The 18,117-nt window shown below is 46.5% G+C and overlaps 1 protein-coding gene across 1 annotated transcript; it reads left to right on the top strand.

Annotated features, from left to right (window-relative positions):
- Positions 1 to 6,538: 6,538 nt before the first annotated feature.
- Positions 6,539 to 17,172, top strand: ESS2 (ess-2 spliceosome associated protein). Its single transcript, XM_028710274.2, has 10 exons — positions 6,539 to 6,837; positions 8,228 to 8,396; positions 8,949 to 9,044; positions 9,368 to 9,537; positions 9,991 to 10,111; positions 10,561 to 10,694; positions 12,194 to 12,296; positions 13,201 to 13,310; positions 14,598 to 14,713; positions 16,001 to 17,172. The coding sequence occupies exons 1-10, from the start codon at positions 6,685 to 6,687 to the stop codon at positions 16,284 to 16,286; spliced, it is 1,458 nt and encodes a 485-aa protein (XP_028566107.2). The 5' UTR covers positions 6,539 to 6,684; the 3' UTR covers positions 16,287 to 17,172.
- The last annotated feature ends 945 nt before the right edge of the window (positions 17,173 to 18,117 follow it).

Raw genomic sequence — 18,117 nt, 5'->3', positions numbered from 1 at the left:
TGAATCCCCGCGACGGGGTGAGCTCCCTTTGTTCAATCCCAGCTCCTGCCAACCTAGCAGTTTGAAAGCACGTCAAAGTGCAAGTAGATAAATAGGTACCACTCCGGCAGGAAGGTAAACGGCGTTTCCGTGCACTGCTCTGGTTCGCCAGAAGCGGCTTAGTCATGCTGGCCACATGACCTGAAAGCTGTACGCCGGCTCCCTCGGCCAATAAAGCGAGATGAGCGCCGCAACCCCAGAGTCGGTCACGACTGGACCTAATGGTCAGGGGTCCCTTTACCTTTAATGCCAGGTTCACTTGATTACATCAAGGCAGGCTATAAAAGCCATAGGTGGGAAGGGCCCAGTGAGCTTCTGCCCAGATCAAAGGACCTGATGCTGGGAGACCGACGGTCGGGGTCTTTCTCCTGCTGCTCTACCTGGGGCTCCAGGCAGCTGAAGGGGAGATTGGGTAGCCCCTGCTGGGTATGTTTTATGTTATGCTTTGTATGCCTGCTGTTTATTTGTTAATAAAACTGTTTTGGTTCCCCTTCCACCTTCTCATTCCTTTTGTCTTGATATCCTTGGAAAGAACTGTATTTGGCAGCACACGCAGAAGTTGTGGAGATCCCATGAAGCTGGACGTTGGAAGACTCAGGACATATATGAATCGGCACATAGTTCATGCAGCACATAGTTACTCTCACTCCCACAGGAGGCAGGGATGGCTTTGAAAGAGGACTGGACAAATTCAGGCAGGATGAGGCTATCAGTAGTGACTGCCCAGGATGGCTAGGTTCTTCGCCAAGTGTCAAATTAGCTCATTTGCCAGCAACCAAAATTGCCTAGAATAGGATTTACCACTTAGAAAGCTTTGCAAAGTAAATGTTTCAGTCTGCAGTTCAAATCTTAAAAATGTGGCTGCATGAGACATCTTAAATATATTTACTGTTAGCACACATTTAGAAACATGATCCACATGAACACAAACATTAAAATATCTACTTTGGCTTCCTTGTCTTTCTTTCCATGTCGTGTAGAGACGTGGTGGCGAGGGCAGGGGGATAATTTATTTTGGTTTGCATTTTAATGAGAGGATCCCAAATTTGCATGTCCCAAATCAATCCATGAATCAAAACGCTGCTCTCCTTTGAAATCTGCACTTCTCCAAATCTAACAATGCAGTTCTTGAAGCGAAGATGTAAAGAATATGAACATTCGTGGGAAAATACAGATTTTATAAAGAGGATACTGTCTGTAATCGTGCCTATACTACGCTAAACTGTTTATAAAATGCATCTATTAGGAGAAACAAGTGTGAAAATACACTTGAATTTTCAGGCAGGCAGAAGAAGAATTCAAGACGCATTGTGCTGGTCCCGGGGGTTAATCAAGAGGCAAGGTCCAAGTCCAGTCCGTGGTCGAGGGTGCAGTATGGAGGCAGTCTGTCAAAGCTGAAGCTGGGTCCAAGGCAGGGAGTCGGTTGAGGTCAAGAGCAGGACAAGGTGCAGGCAGGAACTGGATACCAACAATGTTGCTCCTGCAACCTGGGACTGGGGCTGGCTGGCTTTTATCTGCCCCGAGGCATAGGGCGGCCACGATCCTCAGGTGACTCGCCTCTCCTGGCCTGGAGGCAAGCACTCCTCCTCCGGGAACTTAGTTCCCTCCGCCTCTCTGCCCTGAGCCTCTGCAGCTCAGGAGAGGCTGGAGGGTTACCGGACCCAGAGGCAACCTCAGCTTCCCCTGATGGGGCTGAGAGTGGAGCACCTGCAGGCAATGGGTCCTCCATCACCTCAGGAGCCAGAGCAGACTCAGCTGGTGCCTGCACCTGAGGATCCAGAACAGGTGAGGACCTTTCAGGCTCAACCCCCAGCCCCGGCTCAGCTGGTTCTGGAGGCGGGGACTCCTGTGCAGGCTGGGATTCCTCAGGTTCAGCCTCCGAGTCCGAATCCCCGGCCATCACATGCATAAAAGAAGCACATTAAGCAGCACAGTTAAACTGTGGAACTGGCTCCCAGGAAGAAGGCTACCCATGACAACTTGTCACGATGGCTATGTTTTGCTTCTGTATGTTTTGTTTCCCCACAAGATGGAAAGTGCTCATGTGCTTGGTGGCTGCTTTGAGCACAAGATACTATTTAAGTTTTCTGTTTTACAATTAAAACACTCATTTTACATCCTTAAGATATCAATGACTTCCCTTCTTCTTTTTCCATGGTTCAATTTATATATCATAAATCCCTGCATCTTTTACAAAAACTATACCATTCAGTTGAAAAGAACCAGAAATGCTCACCGGCTGCTATCCAGTCCTTAGGGGATTCCGTGAGCCCACCAGGTGAAAGGATTCCCTGCGGTCAGAGGGTTTTAAGAAAACAGGCAAGACCAAAGCAAAACTTAAAGCAAAGTGGCTAAGAAGCCTGACCTTTATTTGTAAGCAAAACTGCTATAGCAGGACCAGCAATAGAAGAATGGCAGATGAAGATGTTGGACTTTTTGGAGCTGGCTGACCTGAATGGAAGAATCCGTGACCAGAAGGAAGAGGAATATCAAGAAGACTGGAAGAAATTCAAAGAATATTTAGCCAAATATTGTAACATAAGATAATTAGAAATCACTTGGAAGTATCAAATAGGTTTAGGATTAGATTAAGAACGACTTGTAAAGAATTACAGGGAACCAGGCAGAGGGCCTTCTCGGTAGTGGCACCCTCCCTGTGGAACGCCCTCTCACCTTTCATCATCACTACATCGTTTCTACATCATCAGAAGGGGAGGTAAATGGGCAGAGCCTGGGTGTCAGGTAGCTATCCTTCCCGCCTTTTACCCATCACCTGACACCCGATAAAAACAAGATAATAAATCTATTTACACTTCCTGACCCAACTGGTTAAGTTGCTCACTATCCTTTTTGTTCTCCGGAGTCAGAATCCATTCCTGGGCTGCTGCAGCTCTTTGTGATCTTGATGGCTACCTGTCTGGCACTTGGGTTAGGTGTGATAAGAATTTTAAGGTCTTTGATATGTAATAAATGTTCATAAATGTACCAAGCAAACACGTACATAAATATATAAATCACGTCTGAAAACCCCACAGAAAAAAAGTCCTGAACAAATTGACGTCAATTATTTCTCTGCAAGGTCTAAGTGGGAAACCTCCCCATTGTCTTTTTCTGGTCTCTTGTCTCATCATTTGGGGTAAAGGGGTAAGCACCATAGACAGGGTTTAGCGCGTGTGTCCGCAATAATTGCTGGCTAATCTGTCTTCTCTCCCCCCCCACCCCCAACAGGAACAGCTTTGCGAAAAGAATGCAACAGCTACTTGACTCAGGACATCTATGGATTTCCGCTGGAATGTTTGTGGCCCCTTGCAGTCTCATCTCCTGATGCACATTTCCTAGTAGTCTCAGTGTCTGCATCTAATGAATAAACTATTGTCAGTTACCCTGCCTGGTGTCATTTCTTTCACTGAATGTGTGAGGTATATCAGTGTAGTGTATCAGAAGGCTTGTGGAGTCACCCTTATGCAATTGTGGTCTCCGCCCCCCCAGGAATAAAGTACAGTTTATGATGTACAGGATTCCTTCATAGTAACATCTCATATAAACGTATAAGGTTGCCCCCCCTTCACTGTGTTTGTTGTTGTTGTTGTTTAGTCGTTTAGTCGTGTCCGACTCTTCGTGACCCCATGCACCAGAGCACGCCAGGCACTCCTGTCTTCCACTGCCTCCCGCGGTTTGGTCAGACTCATGTTTGTAGCTTCGAGAACACTGTCCAACCATCTCGTCCTCTGTCGTCCCCTTCTTCTTGTGCCCTCAATCTTTCCCAACATCAGGGTCTTTTCCAGGGAGTCTTCTCATGAGGTGGCCAAAGTATTGGAGCCTCAGCTTCACGATCTGTCCTTCCAGTGAGCACTCAGGGCTGATTTCCTTCAGAATGGATAGGTTTGATCTTCTTGCAGTCCATGGGACTCTCAAGAGTCTCCTCCAGTACCATAATTCAAAAGCATCAATTCTTCAACAGTCAGCCTTCTTTATGGTCCAGCTCTCACTTCCATACATCACTACTGGGAAAACCATAACTTTAACTATACGGACCTTCTGTATATAAGTTCTGCATATAAGTTAAATAAGCAGGGCGACAATATATAGCCTTGTCGTACTCCTTTCCCAATTTTGAACCAATCAGTTGTTCCGTATCCAGTTCTAACTGTAGCTTCTTGTCCCACATAGATATTTCTCAAGAGACAGATGAGGTGATCAGGCACTGTGTTTAGTGCAGTGTAATTCCATTATTTTTGATTTTTATTTATTTATTATTAAATATTTTTCTTTTGCTTCATGGGGATGGGGAAGTGATGACAATGTACAATGCAAAAAAAAAATTGCATTAATTAATAGCAACATTTTTATTGTCATTCTGCAGCTGTGTTACATAATCAAAGTCGTTAAAACCAAAGTACAGCTCCCCATTCCCACATAATAATGGTAGGCATTTATATAAATGAGGGGCACTTATTATGAAACTATTATTATTATTAGTTATTAGCGCAAACTCCGCTTTGGGATTTATTGGAATAAAAAGCAGCAGAGAAATAGAATCAATCAATCAATCAGGGTGAGGGGTGTGGCCTGGGGAGATTTTAGAGGGCTGGACTTGGAGGGCCACATTCGATCCCAATTGGACCCCAAGTGGCGCCAATGGAAGAGATACTACGCCAACCCTGCAATGCAGACCAGCAGAACCAAACCGAGCCAGACCTCCTCCTCCAAACAGACCCGGAAGCTGCAGCTGTTTGGTAACATCTACCGCTTACACCTCTAAGGAGTGTAACTAAGGAGATAGTACAAGAATACTTGGCTAGTCTAGATGTATTCAAGTCTCCAGGGCCAGATGAACTGCATCCAAGAGTATTAAAAGAACTGGCAGATGTGATTTCAGAACCACTGGCAGTCATCTTTGAGAATTCCTGGAGAACAGGCGAAGTCCCCGCAGACTGGAGGAGGGCAAATGTTGTCCCTATTTTCAAAAAGGGGAAAAGAGAGGACCCAAATAATTACCGCCCAGTCAGTCTGACATCAATACCAGGGAAGATTCTGGAGCAGATCATTAAGCAAACAGTCTGTGAGCACCTAGAAAGGAATGCTGTGATCACCAATAGTCAGCATGGATTTCTGAAAAATAAGTCATGTCAGACTAACCTGATCTCGTTTTTTGACAGAATTACAAGCCTGGTAGATGAAGGGAACGCAGTGGATGTAGTCTACCTTGATTTCAGCAAGGCATTTGACAAGGTGCCCCATGATATTCTTGTAAAGAAGCTGGTAAAATGCGGTCTTGACTATGCTACCACTCAGTGGATTTGTAACTGGCTGACTGACCGAACCCAAAGGGTGTTCATCAATGGTTCCTCTTCATCCTGGAGAAGAGTGACTAGTGGGGTGCCACAGGGTTCTGTCTTGGGCCCGGTCTTATTCAACATCTTTATCAACGACTTGGATGATGGACTCAAGGGCATCCTGATCAAATTTGCAGATGACACCAAACTGGGAGGGGTGACTAACACCCCAGAGGACAGGATCACACTTCAAAACGACCTTGACAGATTAGAGAACTGGGCCAAAACAAACAAGATGAATTTTAACAGGGAGAAATGTAAAGTATTGCACTTGGGCAAAAAAAATGAGAGGCACAAATACAAGATGGGGGACACCTGGCTTGAGAGCAGTACATGTGAAAAGGATCTAGGAGTCTTGGTTGACCACAAACTTGACATGAGCCAACAATGTGACGCGGCAGCTAAAAAAGCCAATGCAATTCTGGGCCTCATCAATAGGAGTATAGCATCTAGATCAAGGGAAGTAATAGTGCCACTGTATTCTGCTCTGGTCAGACCTCACCTGGAGTACTGTGTCCAGTTCTGGGCACCACAGTTCAAGAAGGACACTGACAAACTCGAACGTGTCCAGAGGAGGGCAACCAAAATGGTCAAAGGCCTGGAAACGATGCCTTATGAGGAACGGCTAAGGGAGCTGGGCATGTTTAGCCTGGAGAAGAGGAGGTTAAGGGGTGATATGATAGCCATGTACAAATATATAAAAGGATGTCACATAGAGGAGGGAGAAAGGTTGTTTTCTGCTGCTCCAGAGAAGCGGAGACGGAGCAATGGATCCAAACTACAAGAAAGAAGATTCCACCTAAACATTAGGAAGAACTTCCTGACAGTAAGAGCTGTTCGACAGTGGAATTTGCTGCCAAGGAGTGTGGTGGAGTCTCCTTCTTTGGAGGTCTTTAAGCAGAGGCTTGACAACCATATGTCAGGAGTGCCTCTGGTGGTGTTTCCTGCTTGGCAGGGGGTTGGACTCGATGGCCCTTGTGGTCTCTTCCAACTCTATGATTCTATGATTCTATGATTCTATGATTCTCTATGGCGACGGATGGAGCGAGGCGTAGTTTCCTGACTAGGCCATTCCCCCCTCACAGCGACTACAAATCCCGAAGGCCTTTGCGGTTCCCCACGACCTTTTCCGTGAGGGGGGAAGGGGTGGGATCTAGCCGCGCCGCTTCCGGGCGTCGGTGTCGCTGTTGCCGGAAGCGGAGGTGCGTCGCCCCGTGCGGGCCTCTGCGTACGGCCGAAGGACCCCCGGGCGCGTTGCTAAGGGCGACCGAAGTGCCGTTGCTGGGATTTTCTGGGCCTGGCGGGAGAGATGAGCGACCCGGGCCCCGCCGCCGCCGCCGCCTCGGCCAGAGCGCTGGTGCCAGTCCCGGCCGAGGCGGGCGCCGTGGCTGTGGTGAAGGAGGCGGCCCAGGAGGCCCCCAAGAGCAGCAAGAGGGTCCTGGACGAGGAGAGCTACATCCAGGCGAGCGAGGGGAATGGGAGCGGGGGTCTGGTGGGAGTGTGGGGGTCTGGCGGGGTGAGGGGTCCGGTGGGAGAGGGGTCTGGTGGGGTGGGGGGTCCGGTGGGCGGGGGTCTGACGGGGTGGGGGGGTTCAGTGGGAGTGGGGTGGTCTGGTGGGGTGAGGAGTCGGGTGGGGGGGTCGGGGGTCCGGTGGCAGCGGGGGTTCATTGGGAGTGGGGGGGTCTGGTGGGGTGGGGGGGGTCTGGCGGAGTAGGGGTGCCTGGCAGGGTGAGGGTACCACTGTATGCAGTTTTGACCATTGGAGAGATGCCTGGCACGTAACCGCTGTGTAAGTTGCAGGCCTTTTCTCTCTCTCTCTCTGTGTATACATTATATTTTTTCCCTTGCCAAGCCTACACCACAGGGTTGTTGTTATTATGCTTACTGTATTTATATTCCACCCGTTAACTGAAGATCCCTGTGGGTTTTTTGTTTTCGCAACAACACAATGGTGTGGGAAAGCAGTTTGGACACGGGTGGGTTGGGTAGGTCCTTGGTGGGATGTTCAATGTATTGAAAATAAATAAAATTAAATAAATACATGCATACACTAGAAGGGTGGTAAGTAAGGGAGCATTGCAGAACAACTGACAGACGTTGGACTTGGACCTTCAGGTGTTGGCTTGCTTTAGAAGCATTATCCTGCACATACAGTGGTACCTCGGGTTAAGTACTTAATTCGTTCCGGAGGTCCGTTATTAACCTGAAACTGTTCTTAACCTGAAGCACCACTTTAACTAATGGGGCCTCCTGCTGCTGCCGCGCCGCCGGAGCACGATTTCTGTTCTCATCCTGAAGCAAAGTTCTTAACCTGAGGTACTATTTCTGGGTTAGCGGAGTCTGTAACCTGAAGTGTATGTAACCTGAAGCATATGTAACCCGAGGTACCACTGTATTTCTTTAGAAGATAAATAAGTAAATGTGGGTGATGCCAACAGACAGACCTTATAAAGTCATAAGTCTGCTCGTCGTGATGGCTGTTTTCTATCTCCACTGGTGACGGTGGTTACATTAATTTAGGCCAGCTGAGTTTTGGATCAAAACCTTTGTTTCTTGGGGTGCAAAACAAGGCATTTATTGATTGATTGATTGATTGATTGATTGAATTTATATGATGCCCTATACCTGCAGGTCTTGGTGTGGTTTCTCAGATACCTTGTAAGATGGAATACATTGCTAAGGTGTCACGGCACATGGGTTGAAGGTTTGACAGGCCTGGGCCAGCAAGCCGCTTTACTTAAGCTAAATTTCTGAGGCTCCTGCCGCGCAGACTACAAAATTATATTACATGTTCCTTTAATTTTTTTTATTTTCCTCCTACCCTGAAACATTGTTAATTTGGCGTTTTGCAGAGCCTGGAGAAAATCATCCAAAGGGATTTTTTCCCTGACGTTGAGAAATTGCGTGCTCAGAAGGACTATCTAGATGCTGAAGAAAGTGGTGATTTGGAGAAAATGAGACAGATAGCCATCAAATTTGGCTCTTCCTTGGGGAGAACTTCCAAAGACACCCCTGCACCATGTAAGAATTTATTTGGATCCTGATCCTTGGATTATTGGTGTTGATGTTTATCATAGAGTTTTGAACATGTTCCTTTGTCATTTTGGGGGTGTCTTTATGATTTGCAAAGAATACCCAGTAGAGCAATTTTATACGCATCGCCGAAACCTGTATATAATGCTGCTGACGGGGCCAGAATACTCTTTGGGTTTTTTTGCTTTTTCTTTTCTTTTCATTTCAGTCTTTTCTGTTTCTCAAAAGAATTAAAGGCAGCATTTATGGAACCTTTGGCCCTACAAGTGCTCCTGATCTACATCTCCCATCAGCAAGTGTGGCCAGGGGTGATGGGATTTGTAGTTCAGCAACACCTGGTGGGCCAAAGGTTCCCTACACGTGATATATGATATCCCCCTTTTATCCTATGAGGTAATTAGGTGATGGGGGATTGTGTTAATCAAGTACAAACACTGTACTTTGTGGCTCAGTGGATATTTGAACTGGGGCCTTGTCTATGCTGGCTCTCGGAACAATACATTCCTAAATCATTGCTTTTTCAAAAACGCTTTTGAACAGATGTTACTCCAGCCACGTTTGAAACGCCCGAGGTTCATCCCGGTGACCCCTCCACATTGAGTAAACCCAAGCTCCCAGTAAAAACTACAGAGGAAGGTAAGAAATTCTCATTTTGCTTGTTTGGGTTGTTCTATGTGTTGCTGTTTGGTTTCAGGGCTGAGAAGAATGTGAAACAATTCCTCCTGTTATCCCTAGTATTAAAAATTGGGGGGGGGGGGGCGGGCTGAAATTTGGTGATATAACTGCACATGGTTATCTCAGGTTCAATCCCTGTCATCTCTAATTGTATTGTGTCGTATCTTCTGGTATCCTCATTGGTGCCTTGTTTAAAGGCATGGGGAAATCCATCCTTTGAAGGACTGAGGCAGGACTTCAAAGTCTTATCTGTGTTTGTTTGCTTCCTCCCTCCTTTCCTACAGGTGAAACGGAGGAAGAAGAGAGCAAAGATGCTCTGCCCAGCCTGGACAGCTTCTTGGCAAAACACACCAGCGAGGATAACGCTTCCTTTGAGCAGATCATGGACGTGGCAGAAGAGAAGGAAAGAGCCAGGCATTCATGGCTCTACGACGCAGAAGAGGAATTTGCCCAGGTGCGGGAAAGAGCTTTGTGTATCTCCATTATTTAAATACCTCCATGTAGGAGACTGATCTTCCCTTGGTAAGAGAGGACCACCAACACAGCCCTCCCTTAAGACTTTTAGCTTGCGTTCCCTTCTGAAATGATCACCTATGGTCCTGAAGCATATGCAGCAAACTCACTCTAGCCAAGCAACCTGGTCATGGTCAAGTGCTTGGGGCCTGTAGATGAACTGTGCCATACACACAGTCTTGACTTCTAGTGGGGGGAAATGGGGTTGAGCCCTGCTCCGACACCAAGCGTTACACAAAGTAATAAAGTAAGGCGTGCATTCTCCACACTGAAAAGTAAGATAATAATTATATACTCCCCAAGTAAATTGGAGGCCCACTTAATTCGCACCTTTTTACTCTTACGTACTACTGTTTGTGCCCATCACTGAAGGTCTTTGTCAAATCTGTTTCAGCGGCACCAGGAGCAGCTGGCACTTCCGTCAGCAGAAGAGCAGCAGGCCCTGGCGAATGGGAAAGCTGGGGTGGAGACATGGGAGTACAAGGCTAAGAATTCCCTCATGTATTACCCACCAGGTGAGCTCAGTGATGTCGCAAGAGTCTCCAGCAAATGGTGACAGCCAAATGGACCGATAGCTGTAAGGGTGTGTTTGTCTGTGTGCACACACACACACGCCGGACAGGATTCTCTGCAGCTTCTTCCCTGTGTGTCTTCTCATCTTCCAGTACCTTTTCAGAATTAATAATTTTGTTGGGCCTAATTGGTATTGCTGCCTTTGAGGTGCTCCTTCTGAGTTCTAATATTATGGGGTAGAGAGAGGGGGATACTGATTCATTCCCTGCACCATTGAGAGATGAGCATGGAAGTGTAATTGTGAGAAAACTCATCCTCTGTTCTTCTATTTGAGTTTTCATTCTTAACTTACGGGAGTACATTTTTCTTTTAAAATTGCAAATGGCAAGACTTTTGTTTGCTGCTTTGATATCAGGCCTTCGGTCTGATGCTAATGTTCTGCCTTTTCCAGGTGTTCCTGAAGAGGAGAGTGTGTTTAAAAAGCCACGGGAAGTTGTCCACAGAAACACCCGTTTCCTGAAGGATCCGTTCAGCCAAGCCTTGAGCAAATCCCAGCTCCAACAGGCAGCAGCCCTCAATGCTCAGGTTAGAGAGCTGATTTAACTTTCCCACATCCTCTTTATTTGAAATCGGTGTGTTTCCTCTACTTACAGGTGGATACATTTAAAATTATATATTCCGCCCACCCCCCCATACATGCAGCTGAGGGAAAATTCTACCCTTACTAGCTTTCAGCAGAGCATCTTTAAAGTCCTTCAACTGATTAAATGCAATTTTAAATAGGAAAGAGAAGTCTGGTGAGAGTCCAGTGGAGAGAGCCTCTTGCAGAAGACTTTGCATTACTGTATTTTAATATTTGGTTGGAAGTCGCCCAGAGTGGTTGGGGAAGCCCAGCCAGATGGGCGGGGTATAAATAATAAATTATTATTATTATTATTATTATTATTATTATTATTATTATTATTATTATTTATTATTATTTGCTCTCGTCTGTTTATATTGACCGTCAGTGGCTGCATTTGCATTTTGCACAAAACCGTGGTGAATGAACAGGAGGGAACCACAGCAAGCCGTGGATGCAAACACCTTTGCTCCTTGTTCAGCTGGGAGGATGACTTTGGAAGCTTTTACTCCTCCCCTATTAATCACGGCTTGCCATAACACCCAGACAGGGGATCATGATCAGTTGCAAAACAAGCCAGCTTCAGATGTGGATGTTGAAGGTGACTTGATTACAACTGTTGTATTTTTAGTGCATTTCTATACTGCTCAATTGTTGGCCTTTGTCAGCGATGTACATAAAAATTAACCATGCAGAGAGTAAATCAATAAAAATCGTAAAACCAAACAGAAACGCAAACATTACCTTTTAATGTCTGCTTGAATAAGAAAGCCTCTGTTGTGCATCTTAAGTTCAGCAAGGAGGGCACCTGTCTAATTCAGTTTGGAGGGAGTTGCAAGGCTTATGAGCCGAGCAGTTCAGCCACAGGGGACCTCCAGCTGAGACTCCCCCAAGGATTTTAGTGATTAGACAGGGATAAAAAGGATCAGTCTGTTCTTAAGATATCCTGGACTAAGTTGCTAAAGGGCCTTGTAAATGAATACAAGAACCTCAAATCTGGCTCAGAAACATTAAACCACAATTCCTTGTCTGGATGACAGAAAAAGCTAGGTTTAAGTAAAACTTATGAGTAAAAGCTTTTGAAGTCCCTCTGCCAGCCATCGAGAGGGGGAGTGTGTGATCCGAAGGATTGTTGTGGATCTTCCTTGCTTATGTGCAGCATGCTAAATCTTGGTTTAGCATCAGGTGCAAATATGACCAGTGAAGTATATGGCCAAACATTATAAAATAATCAATTGATCAGGTATCAGTTTAAGAGAAAAAAGCAGATTTTTGTTGTTGTTGAAGGTGGGAGCTTGATGCCTTAGAAGAGTTAAAGACTATGTACTAGATGGTGCAGGATTAAGCGGTATAAATATTTGAAATAATTTTTAAAAAGATTATAAAATGTTAAGCAAGCTTTTTGAATCTGTGTAAGCAATTGTTACCAAACTTTTCTTTTTTTTCCCTTTGCAAAATCTAGTACAAGCAGGGTAAAGTAGGTCCTGATGGGAAGGAGCTCATTCCCCAGGAATCGCCAAAGGTCAATGGATATGGATTTGTGGCCACGCCCTCCCCAGCTCCTGGTAAGAAGAGGCGGGCGGGGAATACCAAGAATCGTGTTGTAGAAAAATAAATTAACTTGCAGTTAGACAAGGCAAAACTGATATTTTATTAGCTAATGTGACTGAATGCTTAGCCCCCCAGGCCACAAAACCTTGTTCATTGGGAAAGGGCAGTTTCAGCCACAGGAGCTAATTCTGCAGGGTTATGGGGAAGAAAGCATAGCTTTCTAACAGGTTGAAGCAAGGGGATGGCTCATGGAGTAAATAATTACATTGTGATTCCTGGCATTGGCTAGTAATAGGGAGCACATAGTGGAGAGAGTGTTTGTGGGCAGTCAGCTATGGAGAGGAGAGGGTGCCTGTCCCTTTAACTCTTTATTAAAAGGTAAAGGTACCCCTGACCGCTAGGTCCAGTCACGGACGACTCTGGGGTTGCGGCGCTCATCTTGCTCTATAGGCTGAGGGAGCCGGCGTTTGTCTGCAGACAGCTTCCAGTTCATGTGGCCAGCATGACTAAGCCGCTTCTGGCGAACCAGAGCAGCGCACAGAAACGCTGTTTATCTTCCCACCGCAGCAGTACCTATTTATCTACTTGCACTTTGACGTGCTTTCGAACTGCTAGGTGGGCAGGAGCTGGGACCGAGCAACGGAAGCTCACCCCATCGCAGGGATTCGAACTGCCAACCTTCTGATCAGCAAGCCCTAGCTAGGCTCTGTGGTTTAGACTTTATTACTGACCCGCTTAGCTAGGGTCAGGCTGCATAGCAATTGGGGAACCACAATTTGCCCCCCCCCAAAGGTAGGTCTTGTGGATTTAATTGAAGGCCATCACAACTGCAGTTCAAGCTATAACTGGCAATATTTAAGCAAAGAGCCTGCCATCAGTCCGTCTCATTAGACTTAACTTGTGAAACTCTATCCATAGGTGTGAACGACTCCCCTCTTATGACGTGGGGTGAGATTGAAAGCACCCCTTTGAGGTTAGAAGGCTCAGACACACCGTATGTAGACAGGACACCTGGACCAGCCTTCAAGGTATTTAAAGGGCGAGGTTCTCAGAACATTGTCTGCTGTGCAAACTGGGTGGAGCCTGGCTGCACAAATGAGGTTGTGGCTTCCGGCAGGGGGGGTGGTGGCTGAAATGGCATGCCAGGTACAGCAATTGCCACTTGGGCATCAGAAACATCTGTTCTAGCCTCGGGCATATTAAAGCCCCGAGCTGACTTGCTCTGTGTGTGCACCAGTAGCCAGCGGGAACAAAGTGACAAAGGCAGCGGGGAATTAACTTGCGTGTCTTCTCCTTTCACCTACTTTCTATGGTGAAGGTAAGGGAATCTTGATGCCTGGTGTTTCTTTTCCCTGGTTCAACCCCATCACCCACTGCAGAGTCATCTGGGCCCAAAGGCTTTAGAGCTCTTCTGCTGCCTTTGCAGTACACCTGCATTTGCTGTGATAAATGAGCAAAAAGGTGAAGAAGAAATGCGTGTCTCCTAGCAGTCAAAATTGCATGCAGTGGGAAGGCATTGATGGACGGCAGTTATTATTAAAGCTATTCAGCACATCCATCCAGCACATCCAAGTTTAGAGATCAGTGTTTCATCTTTGCCCTTGATGTGTCTTTGCTGTAAAAAAACCCACCAGTATACTTCTTGCAAAAGCGAAGCAACTCTAAGAAGGTGGCTCAGATAGAGGGTGTTTCAGTTTTACACTCTTGGGTATTTTTGCAGTTAAGCGAGAAGGGTTGTGTGTGCAGCTTTCTGTTTCCGCTTCCGGGTGACATATTAAGTTCTCTCACCACCACGTACTTGCCCAGTTGCCTGGGAGGTAGGTCAGGCTGAGAGATGGTGACCAACCTCAGATCACCCAGTGAGCTTTCTCTCATACCTGGAATTATAACCCGGGTCTCTCTGAACCAATCCATTACTCTAGCCCATGGGTAGCTGACATGATGCCCTCTGGATGGTGGACTCCAACTCCCATAAGTCCTAAACAGCATAACTCAGTAGTTGAGGATGATGGGAGTTGTAGTCAGGCAACATCTAGAGAGCCACAGGTTCCCCTACCCCAGTCCTAGACTCTTAAGGTCTCTTACTTCCCTAGTTTGAGTAGCACTGTTGAAGAGTTTGGAGCACAAGGTGTAGAGCTTCTGTGTTTGCCCTGGAAATGTTCAATGCAGGGATGGGAGGTGGAATCCAATAACATCCATAGGTCCCCCACCTCTGGCTACATTGCTTTCATAGCAAAAGCACAAGTGAGCAATGAACCTATGGCTGGAAGGATGAGTTTTTCATGTAGCACCGGTAACCCCTGGTCTTTTCCCAGATCCTGGAGCCTGGTCGCAGAGAGAGGCTAGGGCTTAAGATGGCCAACGAGGCAGCTGCTAAGAACCGAGCAAAAAAGCAGGAAGCTTTAAGAAGAGTCACGGAGAACCTCGCCAGGTGAGACTTTGCTAAAACCTCTTTTCCAAAAATCTAACTGCAGCATTCAAGAGGAAAAACACACTGGGGGGGGGGGGGGAACGGGATGACAGGAAGACTTGGCATTTTTAGAGTGCCAGAATGGCTGACCTGAATTTTGGATGTTGATTTTTAGAAGCAAAGAAATTGGATGTCTTAGCTTAGTGGTAGATATTGAATGCTCTGCTTCATCTGTTCTTCAGGTACCTTTTTGGTAGCCAGGGCTATGTCTGGGAGGTAAACAATCCTCTTTTCTGGGTACTGTGTGAATTGTAGTTCTGTGTGGGGAATAGGGGGTCTCCTAACAACTCTCAGCAGCCTCTGGAAGAAGCCATGATACTTTTACATGGATATTGCAGATAGAGCCTTACCTAGTCACAACCAACCAATGCAAGTCATCTCTTATCTAAAATTATTATTGGTTTTACAGTGGTGCCTCGCAAGACGAAATTAATTCGTTCCGCAAGTCTCTTCGTCTTGCGAGTTTTTCGTCTTGCGATGCACGGTTTCCCATAGGAATGCATTGAAAATCAATTAATGCGTTCCTATGGAAACCGCCTTCAGACCAGGTCCGGGGACAGTCTGTCCCCCGACCTCTTCTGAAGGCTGGGGGGGGGGGGGGACAAGGGCTTTTCTTCCTACCCCCAGCATTTTAAAAAACCCCGGGACAGCGGAGGACTTCTCCGCTGTCCGGGGCGATATTAAAATGCTGGCGGGCGGCATTTTAAAATCGCCCCGGGGACAGCGGAGGACTTCTCCACTGTCCGGGGCGATTTAAAAGCCCCTGGGAAGGCAGGCAGGGGGGACAAAGACTTTTGCCCCCCGCCTGCCTTCAGAAGAGGTCCTGGACCTCTTCTGAAGGCGGGCGGGGGGCGAAAGTCTTTGCTCCCCCCCGCCTGCCTTCAAAAGCCGTCCGGGACAGCGGAGAAACGCGCTGCCTTTCTCCGCTCTCCCGGGAAGGCAGGCAGGGGGGAGCAAAGACTTTTGCCCCCCGCCGGCCTTCAGAAGGTGTTCCCGCCCCGCCGCCAGGCTTCGGAGGAGGTCCGAGGACAGTGGGGAAGACGCGCTGCGCTTCCCCGCTGCCCTGGAGATTTCCCTATGGGCTGTCGTCTTGCGAAGCAAGCCCATAGGGAAATTCGTTTTGCGAAGCGCCTCCAAAACGGAAAACCCTTTCGTCTAGCGGGTTTTCCGTCTTGCGAGGCGTTCGTCTTGCGGGGCACCACTATATTTTAAAAACCCATGTGTTTCTTTTTCTTCTTCTTCTTCTAGTCTTACTCCCAAAGGACTAAACCCAGCGATGTCACCAGCCATGCAACGCTTAGTAAACAGGACTGCCAGCAAATTCACAGACAAAGCCCTCCGAGCCAGCTACACCCCGTCCCCTGCACACCTGAGCACACCTGGCTACAAGACCCCGGCAGGTGGGCCGCAGACACCCACTGTCACCCCAACTTCCAGGACAGCGTCTCAAACACCAGGGACTCAGGACCCCACCTCAATCACGGACAATCTGCTGCAGCTGCCTAAAAGACGCAAAGCCTCGGATTTTTTCTGAGGAACGGCATCACTCTTTCTCCTCTGCCGGGCCCCACATAGCAGAGTATGCGGATATAGCAGACAAAATAGACACAACAGCGACAAGAAGAGCTGCCCGGATTTTCAGGATTGTGTCTACCCTCCAAACCTGTGTTGCTGCTGCACGTTTGTCAGCTGCAAGGAGTAACACATGTAGAAGAAGCCTTTTTGGGCCAGGCATCCGGTTTGTTGCCTTCTGTGCTACATGAGCCCAGGAGCCAAGGAAAGAAAGACTGTAGTTGAAACAATGTATGTGACACGAGCCTTTCTAAAGCATTTTGGGCGGTTTTACAAAAGGGGACCTTGTTTGCGTTTGGGTGCCTCTGGTTCTGTCTGTACAGGCATATGTTTTTATTTATTGAACACAAGAAACCCTTTGGATAAAGACTCGGCACAAATCTGAATTGAGGGTATGCCTGCAGCTCTCAACATCACTGTTGGAAAAATTCTGATGAATATATGAGAGCCACTTTCCAGCTTTACATTATTCATCCAGGGAATGACTTTCAGGCTGCTTCTCAGTGACATGTGGCAATTGGCAGATGTGGAGAATTGGTATTTCTCCTTGGGAGGGCCAGAGCCTTTGCTCTCAGATGCCTACAGGAAGCCTGGCTTTGGTCATGGGATGTGTAAGCGTGATATCCCCCAAAGCTGGAAAAGGTTGGCTTTATTTTTCAAAATAGTAATTTATTTTTGTATATTTTGCTCTACTACCAACAGTATCCAGAGCAGCATACAACACACTTGGTAAAGCATATAGTATATAATCAATAAAAAACTACATGTACAACTGAAGAACTGTGTGTAAAAGTAATAAGAACAGAAAACCTAAATAAAAAAGCCAACAGCAGCAGAGGTAAAACATATTGCAAGTTAAAACTGGTAGCAGTATTAGGAAGTGTTAATATATTGAATCTTCAGAGAAATGTGCTTTCATCTCACAAAGTGGGAGCCTGATTAATTTTGGGATTGGCAAAGTATGCCAGAGTCCGGCTATTGCTGTAGCCTTCAAATGTCCAGCCCCCCGCATCCTTGACCACTGGATATGCCGGCTGGGGCTGATGGGAGTTGGAGTCTTAACAACATCTGGAAGGCCCCAGGTTGGCCATCCCTCTACTACGAGGAAGGCTTTCCAGGCAATGGAGTTCTGGTCTTAGAAAGCCATTTAGTCAGTCTGTCTCGGAACCAATAAGTCATTGTGTGTTCATGACTTCAGGTGTGCAGAGATGGGCGGCGCTTGGAATTCTCTGCACCACTTGTCTATATCAGAAGAACATAAGAAGGGCTAGCTGGATCAGGCCAATGGTCTGTCTAGTCAGCATCCTGTTCTCACAGGGGCCACCCAGATGCAGGACCCGAGCACAAGAGCTCTCACTTTTCTGGTTTTTAGCAGCTGGAATTCTAAAGCATTTCTGCTTCCAACTGTGGAGGAAGAGTATAGCCATCATGTCAATTAGCCCTTGACAGCCCTCTCTCTCTTTTTTTTAAAAAGATGTTTATTAAGATTTTCAAAATATTACAAAATGAAAAAATAAAAATACAAAATAAAAACAGTTAAAAACAATTCCATCTTTCCATTACTTATCTTTCATTTGCTTGTTTCCTGAACCTCCTCACACCTCCCTTTTTTGTATTCCAATTCAATTTGTTAGTTCAGCAAATCCTTTCCCTCTTTGTTTATCCTAATCTTTAATCTTAAAATATTTTAACCATAAATTTTAACCTATTAATAATCCATTTTTTCATATTCCTTATAGCATTATAGCTAAAAACCACTTGACTTCTTATCCAACATCATTCTAACATTCATT

The sequence above is a fragment of the Podarcis muralis genome, chromosome 16, assembly GCF_964188315.1.
Source record: "Podarcis muralis chromosome 16, rPodMur119.hap1.1, whole genome shotgun sequence".
Taxonomy (NCBI): domain Eukaryota; kingdom Metazoa; phylum Chordata; class Lepidosauria; order Squamata; family Lacertidae; genus Podarcis; species Podarcis muralis.
This window is presented reverse-complemented; position numbering and strand designations above follow the sequence as displayed.

What these genes read in the sequence shown, in the direction of transcription:
- ESS2 (XM_028710274.2), top strand. Translation starts at nt 6,685, where the DNA reads ATGAGCGACCCGGGCCCCGCCGCCGCCGCCGCCTCGGCCAGAGCGCTG. An exon ending in CAAAGACACCCCTGCACCAT is followed by an intron (nt 8,397 to 8,948) that starts GTAAGAATTTAT and finishes GCTTTTGAACAG; the next exon opens with ATGTTACTCCAGCCACGTTT. An exon ending in CCTCATGTATTACCCACCAG is followed by an intron (nt 10,112 to 10,560) that starts GTGAGCTCAGTG and finishes TGCCTTTTCCAG; the next exon opens with GTGTTCCTGAAGAGGAGAGT.